The 22,301-nt window shown below is 47.6% G+C and overlaps 1 protein-coding gene across 4 annotated transcripts in view; it reads left to right on the top strand.

Moving 5' to 3' along the window:
• Positions 1 to 4,900: 4,900 nt before the first annotated feature.
• The window catches only part of TPRA1 (transmembrane protein adipocyte associated 1), a 22,877-nt gene continuing 5,476 nt past the window's right edge, over positions 4,901 to 22,301 (top strand). Inside the window, exons 1-9 of one of the 4 annotated variants that reach the window (XM_019536831.1) lie at positions 4,901 to 4,977; positions 10,507 to 10,586; positions 11,770 to 11,968; positions 12,102 to 12,234; positions 15,125 to 15,211; positions 18,332 to 18,404; positions 19,285 to 19,364; positions 20,922 to 21,032; positions 21,559 to 21,619. In XM_019536831.1, coding sequence (XP_019392376.1) covers positions 11,778 to 11,968; positions 12,102 to 12,234; positions 15,125 to 15,211; positions 18,332 to 18,404; positions 19,285 to 19,364; positions 20,922 to 21,032; positions 21,559 to 21,619 — 736 coding nt within the window. In that variant the 5' untranslated portion in view covers positions 4,901 to 4,977; positions 10,507 to 10,586; positions 11,770 to 11,777. Of the gene's footprint in view, positions 4,978 to 8,024; positions 8,185 to 9,661; positions 10,087 to 10,506; positions 10,587 to 11,765; positions 11,969 to 12,101; positions 12,235 to 15,124; positions 15,212 to 18,331; positions 18,405 to 19,284; positions 19,365 to 20,921; positions 21,033 to 21,558; positions 21,620 to 22,301 lie in introns of those variants that run through there. The other 3 variants (XM_019536828.1, XM_019536830.1, XM_019536832.1) reach the window with 3 other exon arrangements.

Below are 22,301 nucleotides of genomic sequence, written 5' to 3'. Positions count from 1 at the left end.
TCTTGCCTGCTTCCTGTTGTGCCATGTAATCAACTGTTTGAGATGCATTTCCCTTTGTCAATGGTGCCTGCAGTGCTGAACTGTGGCCTCACAGGGTGAATCACAGGGAATGGGCTGGTGGACTCTGAGGAGGGAGCTTCTCTTCCAACACAGCTGTGGGGGGGGGCAATGTCATCTGCTGGTTAGAACCCAGGAGCAATGAGACCTGGCTTCTCTTTCCGATTCTGCTGCTGACATGTCCTCAATGGAAACTGAACTGATATATGGCAGGCTTAAATTGCTGCAAGCGTTTCCACACGGAGGCATTTTTGGGCAAACTACTTCACTTCTCTCAGTAGGCTTCCTATCTACAAAATGGTTGCGAGATGCATGCACAGGGAGATCCTGCACAGAACAAAGCACAGGGAGGCACCTCTAGATGTCCATCCATTGAAATGAATACCTTTACACCAGCACGAAAAGTGTGTTAACCTAGAGGCTTGGGAATGAATGGGGTTGTGCTGGGCAGTGTTGTTGAATCTAGGTTCTTTTTATGAAGATTGCCAGAGTGAGGCAGTGAGTCTTGATGTTAAGCTATGAAGAAGTTTGTGAAGCTGAAGTTAGCTTCAGTTGAGGCAATGATCACTGCTTCCCAGCAGTGCGGCTGAATCAGGCCAGTGGGGGATATAGTGGTGTGTGGCTGGATTAGGCTGGTGCATGGATTGACGCTGCAGCCCAGATCCAGCCTGCACTCCAGAAAGGTTGAGCACCACTGCTCTGAACCATTTACATTGCCCCTTAGCTGCAGTTTGGCTAAGTGATGCCTAGCTAGTTCTGTTAATCTTTCCTTAGGAGCCACTCCCTCCAGCTTATGAATAATTTTTGTTTCTTTTCCTTGCACATTGATTTTATTGAAGGATCAGGCCATAGAGCAGGACTTGTTTCTTTGCTTTGTGATGATTCATCTGCAAGGAATCCCTTTGGCTTTCCTCATTCCCATAATGCTTGGTGAGCTTACATCTAAATGGAGGCCCATTATTATCTGTGTGCCTGCTGCAGCATCTCTGTTTTTTCTATTGAGATGATACTGGGCTACAGTATTAAGTTATGCAGGTTTATCTGGATAATGAAAACATTCACAGAGAAACAGGTTACAGAAGTGTGTGACCCCATGTGTTTCAGGACATAAACCAACCACTAACTAACTGGCTGTGGTCAGGAAATCAGTCAGGAGTCTTCCTGTTTGCCTCACCTGTTACACATTGGTCTGGAATGCATTTCTTGCACCTTTCTTGTACTTGTCACTGTCAAAGATCAGGAGACCAAACAGGTGTGACCTTCAGTGGCAGATTCCAGCAGCTGAAACATAGGAATGCAACTAAGGATGTGTTCCAGTGCTCTGTCACCTGTCTGCTGGGCAATGAGGAATTTACTTTCCTTTCCCTGCACCTCTGTTTTCCCATCTGTAAAATGCCAATAAAGATCCTTCCCACTTCTGTAAAAGGCTTTTCATTCTATGGATAAAAAACACCATGTAAGCGTTATTATTATAATTCCCCATGTCCAGGAAGCAAAATGCCAAGCCTGAGGTTGTTGGTGCCTGACGATATTGGAGAGAGAAGGAGTTAACACAGGATCACTCCTTTTAGGACCACATTTCCATTAGCCTCTAACATAGGTGTGGAGGTAAGGAAAGCTCAGTACTTACTGAGCTTCCTTCCAGACAGAGGAGGTAAGGAGACTTATGCTGAGGGGAGCAATATTGGTTATTAAGGCTGCCTACTATACCATCTTCATTCGTTCAAGGAGATAAATGACTGTGCTGTAAATGGAAAGATGTAATTAGCCATGTTAGTCTGAAGTCAGGCAGACGGCAGGATAGATTTGTACCTTACAGACTAACTAAACCAGGGATGCATAGCATAAGCTTTCATAAGCAGCAGGCTTACTTCATTAGATTATTTCATCAGCTACTTCATTAGCATCTGATGAAGTAAGCCCTCTGTTTACAAAAGCTTATGTTATGCAGCCCTGATTTAGTCTATAAGGTACACACCTACCCTGCCCTTCTGTGCTGTAAATAGATTATAGTTCTTCTGCCATGCTCATCACTACGGTACCTGAGTGCTTTCCAGCAGTGTCCTGTCCGTGAGCGGCCTGTCTAACATTTTTCACACAGCATTTGTTTTCTCATCCACTCCCAAAGAGAAACCTGTGCAATCTAAAATACTGTGCAAGCAATATTCTTGTTTTTTCCTGAAGAGAAACCAAGTGAAGAGCTGTAATCTGTGGTGAAATGCCTCTGCTGATGCAACTGGAAAGAAGTCTGTCCAATGCGCTTTACAATGAGGTGTGTAAGACTGTTCCTTAAATGCAGGTGACATGCAAAACACTGGTTGGTCTTTCTCTGCCTCACACTCCACAGAGCCCAGCTTTCACCGAGGAATTGCATGAGTGTAAGCCTGGTGAAATGTGATCCTCATGAAGCGATTAAGTGTGAAGCATTGGCCAAATCAGGTGTTTCTAGGCCAGCTGCTCCCTTCCTACTTGAGTGCCAGTATCTAAGGCAAGTATATTATGCCTGCTTCAAAGAGGAAGATGTTCTAGAGGTAGGGGGTGTTGAGTCCATTGTACTCAGAGTCTTTGCTCACTGTGAGGGCTCAATACATCTTTCACTGGGGCCATGGAGAGATTCATCAATTGTAAGGGGCTGGAAGGGACCTCAGAAGAACATCAGGTCCAGCCCCCTGCACCAGGCAGGAAAGATGACCCCAGCAAGGTGACTGTCTAGTCTCATCTTGAAGCTTTCCAGGGTAGGCATCTCTGGAGGGAGCTTTTTTCCACAGTTTGGACATCCTAACCGTGAAGTAGTTTTTACTAAAGTTGAGCCTGAAATGGTCTTCCAGGAGTTTTGAATCCAGACACCAAGATACTAAACCAGTGCTTCTCAACCTGGGTGCTGCAGTACCCCAGGGTGCCTTGAGATCCTTTGCAGGGTGCTGCCCAGTGTTAGCACAGTGAGGTGTGCAAACATGTTTCACAAGCTAAACCCCAGAGATTTCAAACAGGAATCCCATGCGGACCTGTTAGGGTCTTTCTGAGTTTTCAGCAAACAAAGATTTGCTCCTGTATTTTTCTCTAGTGAAAACGGAGTGAAAACCAAGAGATGCCCTGTTTTGAGGGGTGCCTTGAGTCAAAAAAAAAAGTTGAGAACTGTTGCCATAAACCCTGGAATATGTGCACTTCCACCACCTAGCAGTGTTTTTGGGCTTGTGTCATTATGATCTAGGATGTGGGGTATATCTTGACTGCACTTGTTAGTGTTGAGGAGTCCTGAACAGCCCTCACCTCTTTTTTTGCTGTGCGTGTGTTGCTACATTCCCCCTCCCAGATACTCTGATCCCAGAGTGTCAGGGAGGGAGGGTCAGGGTTCAGTCTGAATCTCAAGGCTTGGCCTGTCAGAGAAGTGGGTTGTGAGGGACACTTGCAAGGGAGTGGAGAAGCAGAGGCCAGTGATCACACCCAGTGCTAATAAGGTGACACTAGGAAAGGACAAGGGTCATGGACCATGACTCAGTTTCCCTGCTGAATTGGCCAAGAGATCCTTATCTCAGAGGAATGGGTGGGAATATTGAACCTGAACTGCATAAAATTCCCACATGGTAAAACTCCCCCACACCAAAGTGAAGGGGTGCGAGCCTGGAGCTTGCCTCCAATACTGAGGATATCTTCTGAGAGCTCAGAGACCTTGGTAGGGAGTACGTTTGTGCATGCATCTGAACCCCAAGCCTCTGGGCTTGGGCCTGCAAGTAGGATGCCTGCTAAAGGATTTGGGAACATCTGAAGCTCTAGATGGGGGTGGAGGATGTTTGCCGGTAGTAGGGCCACTTATGATTCTGGACTGACTCTCAGATTTGGAATTTGATTGGGCTGACTTGGCTTGGAATATGGGGGAAAAAAATCTCTGCTGTAGGTAGGATGCCTGCCAACAGTTCTGGGGTATCTGAATTCCTGGGGTGGGAGCCTGCGATGGAGGATGCTCGCCGGTTGTAGCACCATTCATGGTGTTTAGAATGATTGAGTTCTGCCTGCTCAATTGATACAGTTTTTGGAAGGGCTGAGTGCTGCTCAGTCGATACAATTTAGAACTGATTTGACCTGGAACACAAAATATATGAATTAAAACCCCCCCCAAACTCTGCTGTATGGAGCTGCTTTGGTCATATTGCCTGGTGGATAACATCTCTATAAACCGGCTTCTGGTCTGGAGAAACTTGCTTTGGCTTCCCTTGTACTTCTAATCAAATAAAAGCCCCCAGAGGCAACCTGGGTGTAACATTATCTGCCCTAACACATAGGAAGGGACAGGGTCGCCCCCCCAAAAAAGCAGGCACAACTCATGGACATGTGGCCTAGGAATGCGGGGAGAGCCATGCATTGAATATGGCCTACAGGGGATGAGCCTGGTCTGGCCGCTGCTCCCTGGCTGTGGCTGGGACACACCAGTGCTTTGGGGCAGATGACCCCTTCCCTGACACAGCCCCCTGCAAACACTCGCAGTCCATGGCGGAGCGCGGCCCCTTTAAGCCTCTGACAATCCAGTGCTTCGAGTCCCGCCTCCCGGCGGCTCCTATTGGCTCTCGCGACTGTTTCAGCACTCCCTTCCCCTCCCCCCCACCTTCTTTGGGTTAGCGCCTCCGGACTGGTGGAGCGGGCTCGCGCCCAGGGAGCCTCTGTCAAAAGTCAATCTGGGCGTAACCGAAAAAGGCCCTCCCCCGCCTCCCTCCAGAGGGGAGAGGAGCCTGGGGGCGCTGCTGGGTCACGCGCCGTCTTCTTGTAGCGCGCGGGCGCCAGCCCCGCCCGGAGGAGGTGGCGCGGGGCCGCTGTTGCGGCTCCCTGGCCGAGAGGCTCTTGAGTGACACTCCCCGGACGCGCGGGAGGAAGCGTCGGGCCGGGGCCGGGGCATGGCCGAGCGGAGCCGCGTCCTGCGCGCTGCAGGTACCGGGCCGGGGCCGGGCGCTGGGGGGTGTAGACGCGTGTGCACATTGTGTGGGCGTGCACGTGTGTGCGGGGGTAAGATGTGTGTGTTCGTCTATAGACGCGTGTAATGTGTGTGTAAGGACACGCGTGATCGGGGGTGCGCATCTCTGTGTGTTTAGGCGTGTGCGTGGTCATATCTATCTGGGTGTGTGTGTGTGGACACCCGTGTGTGTATCTAGGTGTGCGTGTTTATCTATATGGGTGCGTGTGCATCTATAATAGGTGTGTGCATGTATGTGTCCGTATGGGCATATGTGTGGCTGTGTGTGTATCCATATGGTGTGTGTATCTATATGGGTGTATGTGTATATGATAGTGTGGGTATCTATAGATGTATGTATATATAGATACATGTACATAATGTGCATGTATGTATATTTGTGTGTATATAATACACACACACTTACATGGGTGCATGTGTATCTATAATCGGTGTGTTTATGGGTGCGTGCATGTATCTATATGGGCACGTGTGTGTGTGTATTTATAATAGGGGTATGTATGTGTATCTATATGAGCACATGTTTATGGGTGCGTGTAATGTGTGTGTATATAGATATGTATGTGTGTGTGTAGATAGAAATGCACGTGTGTATAGAATATGTGTGTGTATGTGTATAGTGCATGTTCATATATATAGACATCAGGACTCGTAGTGGAGATGATATCTTGTATTAGAGCAACAAGATTTTTGCAAAAAAAAAAATCTGTAATTGCAATTAAGGCATTTTTGTGCAAGAACCTTGTTGTTCAAGATATTATCTCCACTATGAGTCCTGATTGCTTTTTCCTCTAGACCAACACAGCTACAACCTGGATACCTGACTATATATAGATGTGTGTGTAATATATCTAAACGTGTATGTATCTCTAGCACAAGATTTCCTGAGTCCAAGCTCACTCCATCAGATGGTGTAAAAGGATGTGCTTTGGTGAGCTTGTACCCGTGGTCCTCTGCCAGGGTGCTGCGGCTGGCTAGGGTCCCCTGAGATCCTGTCACAGGTGCCATGGGGTGCCACACTGTCAGTGCTCTTAGGTGGGGAGACATGATTCTCAAGATAACTTACAGATTTCAACAAGAATCCACAAATATTAAAAACATTCAGACTTGTCGGGGTCTTTTTCAAGTCTATACACCAGAAGAATTGCTCTTTTGTGTTTCTGTCGTCAAAACACAAGTAAAAGCTATAAGCTGGCACTTTCTCCAGGGTTTGCTGAGCCTAAAAATGATTGAGAACCATTGGTCTATAAGGTGCAAACCTACTCTGCCTTCTCCTTGACTTCAGATTAACAAGACTACCTTTGTCTGTCTCTTTTATTGGGCCCTCATGGTTGGGGTAGACATAGGCAAGCTTTTCTTTTGACTTAACCTGCAAGGAGCACGTAGCAGCACAGCATTTGTGCCCAGCATGGTCCGTACCACTGGAGAGATCTCAGCCGTGTGCCTAGAAGCCTTGAAAAACCGCCTGTGAACTTGTTTCAGGAGAGGCAAGTCTTTTCTGTTGGCAATGCAACCAATGTCCTGGGCAGCAGGTAGGCCGTAGTGGCTTGTCCCAGTTCAGGAAAATGCTCATAGCTCACTCAGCAGCGCGTGGGTTGTGGCCACATTGCTTGTGAATATTTGCGCATCACTGTTTTGAGGACGCTGCATTGGTACATGCAAAGACTGTTACTTTAGAGGTCCTTGCTAGCCGGCATGCAGCATTAGCCTATGAGGAGGGAGAAGCATGGTAGACATTCCTTATCCTGGAACCTGTACCTGAAAAGGAGAGACATGGCTAGGCTCCTTAGTCTGAAGTCAAGCAGAAAGCAGGGTAGATTTGCACCTTATAGATTAATCAAAGTGTGTGCGTGTGGCACCAGATTTTGTGAGCTGTGAACTTCACCCCATAAAGCTTGTTGTGTGTATACACATATAGTACTTCTGGTTAATCTGTGAGGTGCACATTTACCCTGCCTTCTATCTCTATTTATAAAACAGTGGCCTAGCCTAATATTCACAAATCAAGCTGTTGTTATGGCTGACTCGTTGACCATGAACTAGATCTTGTGATCTCTTGCAGGCTTTCAGCTGAACTTTTCATTTGGAGTATGCTGCTGCTTCTTTTTTTTTTAAGATCAGCTGTTCTGAATGTGGGTGCCTTAAGTTAGATGTCTACATAGACGTTTCAAAGGGGTCTTCAGACTTTTTTTGGGGGAGCTGTAGCTGCTCAGTGACTCAGTTAGTTTGCATATGTAGGTACCTAAATATAGAACGAAGTATCTAATCTGAAGTTTCTGCATTTAAACACTGGACCCACGTTCTTATTAAATAGTAATATCTTAATGTTACACAGGGGCTCCATGTGGGCACAAGGATGAAGCTGAGATTTGTTTTTCAAATGGTTCTGTGGGAGATCTATTTTAGGTGATTTTCTTTTCTGGAGGCAAGCAACATGTTGGTCTTGAAATCAGTCAAGGGTTTGCATGCCGTTTTTCTTAATGAGGCTTTTTATTGTGGCGCTCAGTGTTGTCATTCAAGAGTGCCATTCCTAATGTGCTTAGGCTCCAGGTATTCCTGGTTAACTGAAGCTAAACTGCATGCATTCTGCAAGCATGCTATCAACTGAAAATTGCTCGTAGCTAAGGTGGAGCAAAAATATGTGTACAATAAGGGTATTAAATCTGGGAAGGAGATGGTGCTGAAACAGATGGCTACGGTAACACTTGCGTGTGAGAGAACAGTGCTTCTGTTGTTAACCCTTACCTTAGAAAAGGCAAGAAGTAGAGGTGTTCAGAAACAGGCCTGCTACTGTAGTAAATCAGATGAGCTCAAATGGCAGAGCTGGAGAACTTCCATTCCTGAGGGCATGTAACAGTACCTTGCACTTCTCCTGTTTCTCTCTTCTGAAGATCCTGGCATACATTACAGGCTGAAATGAAATTAGCCTCACCAGTCCTCACTCTATTTCACAGGTGGGGAACTGATGCTCCGACGAGGCATTGTACTGTTCGTTGTATTGTTTGGGGGGGACAGGGCTTTGTTACTCCAAGCTGACTAGTGTAGCAGGCAGCTCTGGGGGCCTGAGTTGCTGCTGGCACCTGGGATCATTGCAGTGCTGTGTCTTGTGGCTGTTGTATGCCAAGGGTTGGAGATGGGTGGCCCTTCGAGGCAGCCTTGTGCCTGTCTCCTATACTGCTTACCCTGAGGAAATGCTCTGATAGCTGGCACTCAGGCCTCGACTGTGCTCTGGCCCCTTTATGTAGCATAAAGGGGCCAGGCTGCAGCTGATTTGTTCCTACATCCAAGTCCTTTAGGTGCTTGAAGGCGATGGCCATCCTGCTTCCCCCCTGTACTGTGCGACATCCCAACCCTGTGAAATGCAGGCTGCTTTGCTGTGGGTCCTATCATGAGAGCATTGCCTTCTTCCCATCTCCTTCTTGTGCATGAAGGCATCCCCCAAGCTGAGGGAGGATACAGGCAAGGAGATTTCTTCCCCGGTTGTTGTTGTGGGCTGGGGTTACTCTTCAGGCAGCTACTTTGGCTTGATTTTTCTTAGGTCATGGGAAAGTCTCTTTTAGCTTTTCTGGGAAAAAAAATGTATGTGATATTGAAAGTAGGAGGGGATGGGGAAATGGCCTTTGTCACTGGATGGAAAATCCCCACCTCATGAGCTGGTTCTGGAGTGAAAGGAGCGTGTAGCAATTAAGCAAAAAGGGCAGGGTGAATTCTGGAAAATACTGTTTATAAAAATGGCCTTGTTTTCACCATTAAAGGCTCTGTGGTAACAACTGTGTTGAAAAGTGGTCTTGTTAGCAGAGTGGTGAGGGCAGTTCTTATCTTGGAAACGGCATCAACGACACTGGGGAGTGTCTAAGCACAGTTGTTGCAAAGGAGGAAAAATAACTTTCCCTCAGTAGTTTGGGGAGCAGAGCTGAAATTATGCTGGCCACATAAGTCAGTGGTAGAGTGAATGAAGCAGCAGAGAGCAGAGCATTGCAGGGTTGTTGGCTCATGGTTTCCCCTCGTTTCTGTATGCTTCCTGAGTTTCTCTTTCCTCCTCTTCCCACCCTGTTAAAAAGTTAGGCATAAGTTGAGTGCAGTCATATCCACCCACCTTCCTTTTCTGCAGCCTTTCTCAGGTTGGAAATAGACACCTTTGTGCCACCATAAACATTTTTGAGGGGGTACAGAAGGCAAGCAAGCAGATGTCCATGCCTTTATCACTCCACAAATGCCCCAAATTTGTGGTCGTGACATAGGTGGTATTAATTTGTGCCACTGTTTTGTGATGGATGTCTCTTTGCTTTAAGGTAGGAGAGCACTCTCCAGCTATCCTGGGAGTGCCTGCCTGGCTTTCCCCGTCTGGGATTCCCCAGATACACATGAGCTTTCTGAGGTTGAATTCTTCCCTGTGCAATCCTGGGGCTGGGACCACCAGTCCCCTGCAGCGTGTCTCGGCAGGTAGGGAACACATTAGCCATTGATCCTGCAGGACAACAGGTGACGCGTGGTTTTCCCGATGAAGTGGATCAGCTGTGCTGGGACATGTCCTGGCACAGATGACCCACTTCATTGGCCACATCTATTTATACCCTCAGAGTCGAGAGGCTTCTGAGAGATCTCAGAGTAGCAAGACATAGGTAAGTCACTAGAGAGAAATGTCTTTCTCAGTGATGCAGGGATTTGGTGCTTAAGAACTGGAGAGGCTGAAGGGAGGAGCATAACGTACCTCTTTAGGGGAGGAGACGGGAGCTCCCCAATGTGAAGGTCAGTGGCTGGGACTTTTGCCAGAGCTGGGCTTTCTAGTGGAGAAGCTGCCACCTCAGCACAAAGCTGATCGTCCCAGTGCTGTGTTTGTTTAAAATGACATCTCTAATGCAGTTTGACCTACCATAGCCTTAAAGAAAACCCCAGCCCACAGAGGACCTGTTACAATGGAGGAATCAGAAGCAGCTATGTCAGCAGGAAGCTCCCCCCACCCATGTCCCCTCCCAGGGCCTGGCAACGGTCCCAGCTTCGGAGAAGAACGGGGCGGTGTTGAGCTGGCTGCCCCTGGGGAGGACAAAAGCTGAGCTCCAAAGCAGGTGCCACAGAGCTGGGCCCCTGCCTCCCGTAGCTGGGACCATGTCTAGCCATAGGCTCCAGCAGTCAGCAAGAAGCATGAAGACTTTCTTGCTTGCCTCTCTCATGCAGGCTGCAGCATCCGCAGTGCTGGTTGTTGTTCAAATGAGGGGGAATTTTGTTGAGATTTAATCCTGGATTAGCTACAAGGAACAGGCAGCCAGGGCACTCTAAATCCCCCAAGGACCTGCGTCCTTGTGATGACAGCAGGTGGTGGCTCTTAAAAAAAAAAAAAAAAAAAAAAAAAAAAAATCCCAGTGTGTTTTGTGGCAGCTCCACCCAGGGGAGGGGAATCCTGGAGGGAGCGGTACTGTGACATTATGGTGCCTGGTATCTGGGGATCATAAGACATGTTACTAGCATGGTGGTTCCTTCTTTTACAGGAGAAGAAACTCCAGCACAGAGGAGGGAGTTGCCTGGGGCCATGAGTCCAGCTGGGAGCCGATGATGGGGCCTTGCGTCTGTGAGTATAGTGCCCTGGAGCACCGGCAAGCTTGGGGTGTGGTGGGGCTCTTACCAGCGGTCCCAAAGCAGAATTTTCACCTGCTTTCCACCAGTTCAGCCCCATGGATGGGAGGTAAATGGGGTTTCTTTGCTGTGTGGGAGAATTTGCCATCTCCCCCGTCCCCACTTCTAGGGCTGACAGCTGATATCCCAGCTGGAGCAGCCACAAGGCCTGCAAGGTGTACCAGTGACCCTGCTTTCAGGGAGGGCAGGTCTGATAGGTTTCAACAGGGGGTGGAGAGCAAGTTGTTATCTTGCCTTCTTTGAAGATGCTATGGAAGCGGCATGGCACAGGGGAGGGAAGGAGTAACTGTGAGCCAGGGCTCCTGGGTGCTCCCACTGGGTTTCCCTCTGTTTTCTAGTGTGACCTCACAGAAGTTACTGAATAACTCTCCTTCACCTTCTGCCTCTACAGATTAGCAATAATGATGCTAGCTTATGTCCCAGGAGCAGTGAAAGCTTGTGTTTATTGATCGGGGTAAAGTGTTTGTGCAGCCCTAGATGCAACAGGCCGTAGAAGGGAATGGAGCCCTGTTATGGGTTTTAAAATCAGAGCCGTTGGCATGGTTTGGAAGGACTCAAAGAGAATGCAGGGTATAAGATGCAGCTAGGATATTGTCATTACGCTAGTGGTGCTTTACGAAAGCAAAAAGTCTATGGAGTCCCGTCTAAGTAGATATATGCCACTTGCCCCCTAGCACAGACTAGGGAGGCTGGCATTAGCAACAGGTACTAGGTAAGGGCCAACGAGTGAAGCTACAGAGTAAAGTTTCCTGCAGGCCCAAGAGCTTGTTAAATATCAGGGAGCTGTGGAGCAGGGCTTGCAACTCACCTCATCTAATCTGGATTAGTCAGCGGTGTCTGGAAGGTTCCTGTCATCCTGGTCGAAGATGGGATTCCTGTCTTTTCTGCTCTGGGGGAGGGACAAGAGACACTCTGCTCTGTTGTGCGATACAGCCTTTCTGCTAGCGACAATAATAATTTGCTGTAAAGAGTAGGCTGTGACTACTTTGTGGACATACTTTTCTGTTTCTCTGACTCAGATGTTGCTTTTTCCTGTCTTAATCGTCCTGTGTTGTATCACACTTGGCTTTAACCCCCACTGCATGTAACCTTAATTTTTTTTCTCTGTGGCCAGAAAGGAGACAGGATGTTCCCATCTGTGACGTCGGTGGTGAGGTTCTCTGCGTATGACAACGTCACGCATTCCACTGCTTTGGTAACAGTGCCGGCTAATGTGACGGCTCTGTCCCCTGTGACCACACAGTCAATCAATGATACCAACATCACTGTGCCGCACAAGTGCCTACTTCTACTTTACGAGGACATTGGGAAATCCAGGTGAGAGTTGGGAGCTGGGGCTGGAGCCTGGTATTATCCAGGGACAAGGGCCTTTCAGGATTAAGGGACTGGTGTCTGCCTCTGCATTGGGAGATTTTGCAAATATTTGTTAATCCTGCTTCTCTCTCTGCAGAGTCCGGTACTGGGACCTCCTGCTCCTGGTTCCCAATGTACTCTTCTTTGTCTTTCTTCTCTGGAAACTGCCCTCTGCCAGGGCCAAAATCCGTGTCACCTCCAGTCCCATCTTCACTACTTTTTATATACTGGTAAGTATGGGTATGCGTACTCTGACCTGATGGGGGAGGGACAACTCCCCTTCCCAGAACACTTCTGATTGGATGACTAGGCTTTTTTCAGATCCCTACTGAGTAAAATCTTTTGCAAAAGCATATGGACAGCTTAAAACTAAGGCACGGTGTAATAAATGGGCACTGGGCTTCCCAGTGTGAATTCTGTTCCTTCTGGACAGTAGGGATATCTGGATTTCAGATTCTGGGTTGGGTCTTTCATGACCTCAAAGGGACCTACTTTAAACCTATCCCCATATTTTATCTCTTTGTTTTGATATCTGGTCTCTCGTGTCTTCTCTTCCAGTTGCTTTCTTTTGTAGTCAGTCCTAGTTAAAAGAAAACTAACTTCTTACTGAGGGACTGGAATTGAAATGGCAGCAAACGAATTGTCATGATGTTAGCAGGTGTCAGTCCTTACCAGCGCTTTTGTAGAACGCCCTAACTTGATTAGAGAGCTGGAACTGGAGGTCCCAAGACTGCAAGGCCCTCCTTGAGGGTCCAGGAAAGTGACCATCTGTTCTTGCAGGGTGACCCTTCCTTTGGGTTCAAAGGAGTCATCACTGAGTCTTGTTGATGTGAAGTTGGAGGTGGAAGCAGAAGGAATAGGCAGGTGCGTCTTGTTTCCCAAATGTGTAGGGAAACAAGACTCTCCCCAGTTTAAGGCAGCACGTGCAGCCTCTGCTTGTGCTACGGAAGTCTCTAGTGGTTTCTGAATATCATTTAGCTCGCTGAGCACCTCTGGGAGCATGGTGGACACTTAATCCAACCAGATTCTTAAAGCTCCTGGGTGCAGTTCACAACACTCCTGCTCAGGTGAGCAGTCTGGCCTCTGGCTGTCTCGAAGCAATGGTATATGCCTGCTCATCAGTTGAGTGAATTCAGCACCACTGCAGCATTCTGTGAGGCAGAGCTCAACTTGGTTGAAAGAAAAGTCTGTACAGGAGAAGAGTGAGGAAACACCTCCTAGACCTCAACCTGGTCATCAGTTACAATAGATAAAAAAAAAAAAAAAAGAAAAAACCCAGGAAGCAGATAAAATTGAGGCCCAGATAGTGGCAAGCCTAGAAGATGGAGCCTGTAATCAGAAACTCTGAGCTGTGCATGGTGCTGCCAGAGTGCAAGCTCCAGAGGTCAGGAGTGAGGGGAGGGGAAGGGAATCTTTGAACGACCTAATGCATATGTAATGCATTCAGAATTTTTAAACGCCCTGGGGAGAGGTTTTCAGTCTGGATTTAAATTGTGTGCTGTGGTGTCAGCACTACGAATAGTCCCACTGGGAGTTAGTGGAAATTGAAACTCTGAGAAACTAAAGGGAAGAAACAAAAGTGAAACTGGTAAGTCTGTTGGCTTTGTCCAAGTGAGGAGCAGCGACTATCCCAGCAGCAGCGTGGACTGTGGGAATCATTTCTATCCAGTTTTAGTCATCTGGGGCATATCCTTAGGAAGATGAGGACATGAATATTTTCTTTGTGGTTAGGATCAGTATGCTGGTGATTCTTTTCAGGTAACTAGTTTGCTCTTGTCCGTAAAGAACAAATATATGATCTCCCTCTTGCAGGGCTTGGGGACAGCAAACTGGGGACAAGCTAGACACCAAACATGTTTCTTTTTACCCCTTCTTGAATCCTATGTGGAGAAAAGTTATGTCTTTGGGACGTGCAATTTTTGTGGGGGAGAGGAGAAGGGAAGTAGAGGAGGCAGTTGGTTGGGTTTGTTAACTAAAAATTAGTGCAAGCTTTGGAGAGAGCACATTTCTGTCCTTTCAAAGCATGAGCAAGGAGGATTCAGTTTCTATGCTGCAGACAAGGACACAGCTCTTATACTGGTGGCTTGGAGCATTTGGGGATTTTTCCCTGCCTCACTCTATAGGGGAAAGGTGCTATAAAGACCTGTAGTAAGCGGTACACTTCAGGGAGCCTGTTCAGGGTGCTCTGTGAGCTGACCAGCTTTGCCCACCACTGTCAGGGAAAGAAAACTTAAGGTTGTGAGAGAGTCCGTCAAATCTGACTTCTACCTATTGTGAACAGATTAGTTATTTCATTCCTAGAGTGTTAGGTTAACATACTGTGAAGCTGGCAGCTCTGCTTGGAAAGATTGTGCCTGTGGTATAGTATGGAGATACTTGACCTAGCTCTAAAAGGGTTAGTTTGGATACCGAAAGCATATGGTGATGAGGTAAATTAGTCAACTCAAAGCTCCATGCTATAGTAGCTAGAAGGTTTCCAGTTCTTGAGCCAGCTTGACTCTCTGCTACACTATACTGTGCCACGTAAGAGACTCTGAAGTCCTTGGCCTGAGCTGATCTCTTATCTTCTGCATCCCTAAAGGTTACCAGCATTTAGTGAAAGAGCAGGGCTCCGCAATCCTCTTGTGGATGTAGGGTCTGTTGGCTGATCTGGTGGATCGGCGATCTGGGAGAGGTCTATGTCCCGAGGCAGCCCAGGCCATCATAATCTGAAGTACTGTTTCTTTTTTGTTGGCTTGACATTTTTTTGACTGAAGTGGCAGAAAGGAGGAGATTAGCGTCTCTGCCCTGTGTGAACATCTCCTCATTCCATATAATGCCCCCAAGGGCACCGAGTAGAAAGACTCGATGAGGCTTCCTTCACAGTTGCTTTGATGGGCTAGAAAGTTGGATGTTTACTTTTTACTGGGGCCAGAGTCTGCTGCCTATATTGTAGTCATCCTGCAGTTAGGCTTCGGATCTGGGAGGCCATCACCAGGGGTCTGGCTTGAGTCACCAGCTTGGAAGTCTTGAACTCCATCAGCTGGGCTGCCAGCCAGGGAAAAGGGTCACTGGAGTAAAATTCCTCATGGTCACCATGCAACACACTGGTACCAGCTCACTCTGGCTGTCTTTTCTTAGGTCTTTGTGGTGGCATTGGTTGGGATTGCACGGGCCGTTGTCTCTATGACAGTCAGTGCCTCTGATACTGCTACAGTGGCCGATAAGGTGAGTGTCCTTCTGGAGTCATTGTTCAGGTCTGGCTTGAAAGATAAGTAGTAGCTTCCTCATGATGTTTTATCTGCAGTGCTCACGGCTATTGAGTACTGTGGAATGCTGCTTTGACAACTCTCTTTAAATGATTCCAGCACCCAGAGCCACAGAACAATGAACTTCCCTGCTTCCCCAGGCATGCTGTAGCAAAATCTCCATCATGAGAGGCAGGAGTGGATGTGGTTTGTGTTTGATTGCCAAGACGTGTTTTGAATGCCAAGATGCATCTCCCCTCAGTTTGTTAGCCCCTGGCAACACCTGTGCTGTAATCTCCTTAGCTAGGTGAACCTCAGGAGGAGGCATGAGAGTCTTTCCTGCATACCTTTTCTCTCTAGTGTTTTGTCATGGCTGTCATAGCTCCTCAGTGCACTACTCTCTGGGACCCTGTTTACCTTTACTTTCATTGCATGGCTTTAAATCTGCAGGTTACCGTATTTACCCAAATACAAGACAAGTTTTTTCTCTCTAATCAGCAGGAGAAAAAAAGCCCCTTAGCTAACACTTGCATACAAGGAAACTGCCTTAAATACATAGGCTATCATTAAATTGATGCCAAAAGTAGCATGTGTTCAGGAATGGGAATGAGCTATGAAGTTAATTAAATGCAGCCAATGAGCATGACTAGAAAACACATGCCTCATATTGGACAAACATGCTGATTTACATTTTTGTTGTTGTTGCAAAAATATTTATTTCTATAAATTTTAAGTATAAACATGTATATATACCTATGCCGCTGTGGCTTGCGTGATAGTCCAAAAACACACCTTTTAGGGTTACATCATTCTCATTCCCATTACAAAATCACACCACACAGCCATGGTTCTACATGCCCACTGATGGGAACCTACAAGGATAGAATAGTGCAGCTCATCTGAATAAAATGTGGTAGTGCCCATTAAGCACACTTCCCCCTCAGCACCAAGTCTTTTTCAAGTCGTGGTGAGCCACTACATTGCATGACATTTTGACCTCTTCTTCAGTTCCACAGCTGAACTCTGCCTTTATCTCCTCATTTCTAATGATTCCTATTTCTTCACCAGTCTTAGATGCCTGACAAACATCACCAAATAGGGCCCCAAACAATTCATCTAGAATTCATTTGCCCCTTCCCCTGCCCCCCTAGCTTGGCACATGTGATTAGTGTGGCCCTGCCCTTTATGAGGTGAAGCCAGACCAGGTTGCCCTGAGCCCTATCTGCATATACATTTTAGGAGCATCCCAGGACTCATGACAAGAACACCCACTTGCAGCCGTGAGTGGGGCCTAATTAGCACATGGATCCTTTGTGGGAAGTATCTGGAGTACACACAGATACTGAGGGCTGCCAAGCTATGGGGTCACCACGGCTTAAAATGCTGTTGACTCTGCTGGGGCTCAGCCCAGTGAACTGTATGGTTAATCATGAGTCTTTGATTTTGGGTTAAGAACATGTATAGCTTGTACTACATATAAGTAGGTGCCAAAGTGCTGCTCAAAAATGTATTTATGGACTTGCAGCAGTTTTAAAAAAAAGAAAAAAAGGTAACATGAAGCAATTCTAGGTGAACTGAGTGTATGGGTGTTATGCAAAATGCTGCACCCATGTTTAATATCAAGGACACTTTTCAAATTTGTGTCTCATTTCCATGTGCTTAGGGAAAGTTAAGGAGAGGGGGAAGGAAGGGGCTGCTAGGGGAAAAAGTTGAGGGAAAACAAAGCAAAGGGGTTACCCGATTCCCCAGATTTTTTTTCCCTGCTGTAGCAGTGGGAGGGGGACAGATTCAAAGCAAATTTCCAATAATGATATTCTGTACCTGGAAGATTATAAGGAAACCAGTTTCTTTGGATAAATCCGGTATCTTTTATTAGACCAACTCAAATAGTTGGAAAAATTTGACTTGCCAAGCTTTTGGGCACAGACACCTTTTGCCAGCCTGACAAAGGGTGTTTGTGCCTGAAAGCTTGCTAAGAAGAATTTTTCCAGCTATTTGAGTAGGTCTAATAAAAGATATTGGATTTACCTAAAGGACCTTGTCTGCTTGTGTCCTTAGACCAACACGGCTATAACCTGCACCCCTGGAGAATTTAAACAAATGCATACATTTTCCATATATCAGATTAATTATTGAGAGGTTGTTTTATAATCATGGTCATCTGTTTTAGTAAATATGGTAAATAAGGAATTAAATGTTTTGAGAGAAACTGTGCCTCTCTCTAGCTCTCCCTTCTGTGTGATATCCTTTGCTTAGAAGTCCTGAAGCAAAGCAGATATCCTTTTCAGCTTGTTGCCTGGTGGGGGGTGTCTATCATGGAGCTTTTGAAAGTGAAAATAGGCTGTTAGACTGCACTTTAAAAAAGCTCTTCCAAACTAGCTTCTGTTCATAGCAAATAACATGCTGTGGAGGGATAGCTTTATGCCTGGGCATATAACAGCCTGATTTTGGAGGACTTGTTATCTTGTTTCCCTAAATATTGCAGTTTTTTTTTTTTTTTTTTTAAAGGATTTGGCATATTCTGAGGGAGGCAGTATGGGTCAAGGTTTAGAGCAGGAGTTTGCTCATTGGGTCTCCTGGATACAGATATTCCATTACCCCCTTGTGTAACACTGGGGGGGGGGAGGGGAGGGTTGTTACTTCATCTCCCTGTGCTCTGGCTTCCCCATGCATAACATGAAGAAATAAGCATTATCTGCCATGATGGGGGAGGGTTATATAGTCATTCTGCTTTGAGCAGTGGCATTAGGAGAAAGCAGGGTGTTGCTGTTTCCCTAGCAATAAGTTGGCCACAGAATAAGCCCTTTATTCCTAATTTTTGAGCTGATGAAGATGCAAGCTGCCTGGGTTGGCTATGCAGCAGAGGTCCCACCCCTGCCACTAGGGGGAATGGCTTCAGCTGTGCTGAACCGTGGCTGCTTGCTTCATCTTAAGTGCTGGGTGTGGGGAGGGTCTGGAGTGCCGCGCCTCAAGGCAAAGGGTCTCCCCCGGGGGAGTGGAATTTCCTTTCATAAAGGAAATGGGAAGAGTTTTGCTGTATAAACTTCCCTGTGTCTCTGTTCCTTCTGACCCTGCCTGCCTGGTTCCTGTTGCTTTGCAGATCCTGTGGGAGATCACGCGCTTCTTCCTGCTGGCCATTGAGCTGAGTGTGGTGATCCTAGGCCTCGCCTTTGGTAGGTGGCTTCCTGCTCCCAAGGCCTCTTCCCTTCCACAGAGGCTGTGTGCACACCCTGGGCAAGAGCTGGGGAGGGGTGAGGGTCAGTCGTGTTGGACACGAGATGACTGGACTAGTCAGACCATGTGTGAGATTCATGGGGAAGTGGCCTGGGGCCTAACATGCATGTGGTTTCCTATGTGACTCATGCAGTACCTAGTACTCCAAGCACCAACACAGGATTCACCTACACATACCTGGTGATGCTAAAGTGGGAGGGGAGGCTGCTTGAACCCCATTTCCTGTGGGAGGAGGATTCCTCTGGGGACCTTTTTACCTTGCCTCCTCTTGGTGCTTTCCTCTTGACAGCAGGGGCTGAACAAAGCCTTCTCTGGTGCCTGTTTGTGGCTCAGTTCCAGCTGCTCAGTGTGGGTACTCTCCAAGGTTGTCTGTGTATCTGTAGGAGCATCTGTGATGCCCCTTGCTGCAGCAACTGAGCAGTGGGTCTCCATCACCTGGGGGCTTAGAGCCTGGAGCAGATGAAGTTGCTTTGGAGTTGATTAAGGGGGGGTTCTTCTAGAAGCTTTTCACTGGCCAGGCTGTAGCTTGCTCCAGATTTTGTAACTGTGGTGGGAGGGCCTAGGTGCTTTCCTAGTGTAGGGGATGGGGATGAAGCAGAGCCAAAGCCTCGTGCCCTGTTACCGTCATGTTCTGGGTTGTCTGTCTGAGGGAGGCTAAGCAGTCTGGGTGGCAGTATGGCTTCCTGGGGTGGTGAGCTGTAACCTCTTGTGGTCTTAGGGGGATGCCAAACAGTTTTTGGTGCCCTAGCAGGTCCTTGGGTGCTCAGTCTTACTAGGACTGGAATGACTTGGGGAATGATCTATCCTTGCTCCTTTCAGGTCATCTTGAGAGCAAGTCCAGTATTAAACGTGTCTTGGCCATCACCACGGTGCTGTCTCTGGCCTACTCTGTCACCCAGGTGAGGATGTTGGGGCAGACAAAGGAAAAGGCCACGTCTTGGAGTGAAACCATGCTTGCTTGACAAGATCTGGCCTCCTCTGGAGAAACTGGCCTGTTGCTTTGGAGAGAATGGTTCATGGGAGAAGGAAGATGGCTTTAGATCAGCAGGGGACAACATTTTGGGCAGCATGCCACAAATCAAGCCCTGTGCCCTCCTGAGTGCTATTCTTACCTCCATCCCCTACTTGATGTGCTACTCTGCTTTCTGCTTCCTTCCCTGTGATCCCTTCCCAAGGTGCTGCTGTGCTTTCTGCTTCCTGACCAATTTGCTCCTGTGCTGCCTGTCCCCTCCCTGTTATGCCATGTGCCACTTGCGGTACCCATGCCACAGGTTGGCTACGCCTAGCTTAGACTAAGCTCCATCCCACAAGTGTTTGGTGGGATGCAGAATGTCTTGAGAATGGTGATGCCTCTAGGACATTTGATTGGTTCCGCACTCCAGGCTGGCACAGTGGAGGACAGGAAATAAAATATGAAGTTGCTGGGGGCTGACTCATTGAGGGGACAGGGAAATAGGAGTCTCTTGCATCTAGGGAAAAGGTTCCAAATCCACACAAGATGGAGAAGCGAGGCTGCCCATCAGGACCCTTGCAGCCTCTCCTCTCCTGTCTCTTGCTGAGCTGAGAGCTGTTCCTCGCCAGTGAGTTCCTAGCTAGTTTGCGAGCTCAGAATATTAGCTGTGTGTCTCTCTCTGAACAATGTAGTGTGTGTCTGGGCCTATTCTTCTCTTCACCAGTGGTGGTAGCCAGCCCTTTGGAATGGCTTTTGTCTGGGGCAGCACTGGGGTAACAGGGAGACAATTGTTCAGTGTTCAGGCGCTCTCTCGGAGGCAACAGAGCTGATCACTGCTACATGATACACTGCAAGAGCTTCATTAAATATCAAGTGGCTAAGCTATATCTGGATTTAGTAACTGTCCAGGGAGTGCCACACCTCTGTCTGTATACAGCCATAGCTGTCTTCCAGTGGGATCTGAGTAAACGAGACTGGGTTTCCTTTCCCAGCTCTGTACACGGGCAGGAGTTTTTAGCTTGGGCAGTGCAGTGGGAAGTGCCAGTTCTGGAGGCAGGAATGGAATACTTGCCATTTCAGTGGTCCCTGCAATCTGGTCTCCTGCCTTCCCGTCATTTTGTCTTCTAGGAGGTCATGATGAGGGGGGACTTTTCTCCAAAGCCAAAAGGTGCTGCTGATCCCTCTGCCCCAGGGAAAAATTTTTCCATTGCAACAGCCTGCAACTACACTTTGCATTTGGCCAGGCGCTCATCTGTTCATAAATGGACACCCTATCCTGCCCTGTTGAAATCCTGGGGTTCCTTGGTTTGTTGCCTATATTCTACCTACTCTTCTTTTAGTTGAGTCCAAGTTGGCTAAAGACCACATCTGAGCAGTGCAAGAGGTGGAGTTGAGTGGCAAGGTCAGCAGTTATCTGAGCTTCTGTGAATGCAGATATCCTCTGTCAGTGGAGGGATGATGGGTTCTGTGAAAGCCAAAGTGCTGAGCGCCTTTTCTCCCTCAGGGGACTCTGGAAATCCTGTACCCTGATTCCCACCTCTCTGCAGAAGACTTCAACATCTATGGCCACGGAGGGAGACACTTCTGGCTCGCCAGCTCCTGTTTCTTCTTTCTGGTGAGTACATGGCTCATACCCCCCACCCTAGCCAAATGGAAGGATAGTTTGGGTTGGTATCTTCTCTTCAGCAGCTGTACCTTGATATCTCCGCTTACCTCCCTTATCTTTTAAATGAAATGATGAGAATTGGGTGCAAGCAGTCAGGCTCCCCAGGCAGATGGACAGCCCCTGGCTCTTTACGTATACCTGCTTAGTCTGTGACTTCCAGGTCCAGTGTAGAGCTGGAGCTCCTAGGAGCTGGTGTTTGTGATAGGGCAGAGAGCCATGAAGATTAAAGAGAGATCAGGCTAAGAGTGGACCAGGTCCTGACAGCTGAATTCAAGCTCTGCCTGGGGACTTCCATGCCTTTCCAACTTCTCAGCATGCAAAGGGAAAACCCTGTAGCATAATGAACTGTCGAATACCCACAACTACTGTCTGTGGCTTTAGACTAATCCACCCACCGACCCATTCCTTTGAAACTTGCACTATTAAATTCTGTCATGCACAGGGCAGAGACTAAGTTCTCTTTCTCCCTCAACAGGTCTATAGCTTGGTAGTGATTCTTCCAAAAACTCCGCTGAAAGACCGGATTTCTCTGCCATGTGAGTGGCCTCATCAGGCTGTTGGTATTGTATTTGGCCAGTGTGGGGAACAGGGGCATGTGGGTAGGAGTAAAGGGTTTCAGCAACTAGGGCTCTTGCCAATAAATACCTGCCTGCCCCCCTTTTCTAAGTATCTGGGTAGTGGGTGCCTGGCAGGAAACTGGGAGGTTGGCTGGCTCCTCAAACTTAGTAAAACTCCACAGTGCAAGGTGTTCTTTAGATGGGTTAGTTATTGTAGCTTTGGCTTGGGTTTTCCATGCTGGCAGATAGAATGGCCTGGCACAGTGAGGCGCTCATGGGCTTCTATGGCAAAAGAAAGGTTGCTTTGGGGCTCTTTAAGTGGCTAATTCCTGAATGGTGGAGTCCCTTCAAAATTCTACATCTCAGGTGGGAGGGACTGAAATGTAAGATGATAGACAAGGTGGGAGGGATTGTTCACATCCCCACTGTGGCAGCTAGAACATTGAATTAAAAGACTGGCTGGCTCTTCCATTGGGAGGGAGGTATAATGTGTTTGTCCTTGTTAGTGCATCTAAAAAAATCTACTACAAGCAGGAGGGCTTGACTTCTTAAAGAAAGTTCCTTGAGTAGCACTTGAGGTTCATAGAATCATAGAAGTGGGGTCGGAAGGGACCTTGTAGATCTTCAAGTCCAACCCCCTGCCTGGGCAGGAGAAAAAACT

The sequence above is a fragment of the Crocodylus porosus genome, unplaced genomic scaffold (assembly GCF_001723895.1).
Source record: "Crocodylus porosus isolate Cpor-Errol unplaced genomic scaffold, CroPor_comp1, whole genome shotgun sequence".
NCBI classification, from domain to species: Eukaryota; Metazoa; Chordata; order Crocodylia; family Crocodylidae; genus Crocodylus; species Crocodylus porosus.
The sequence above is the reverse complement of the archived record's forward strand: the minus strand, read 5'-3'. Positions and strand labels throughout refer to the sequence as shown.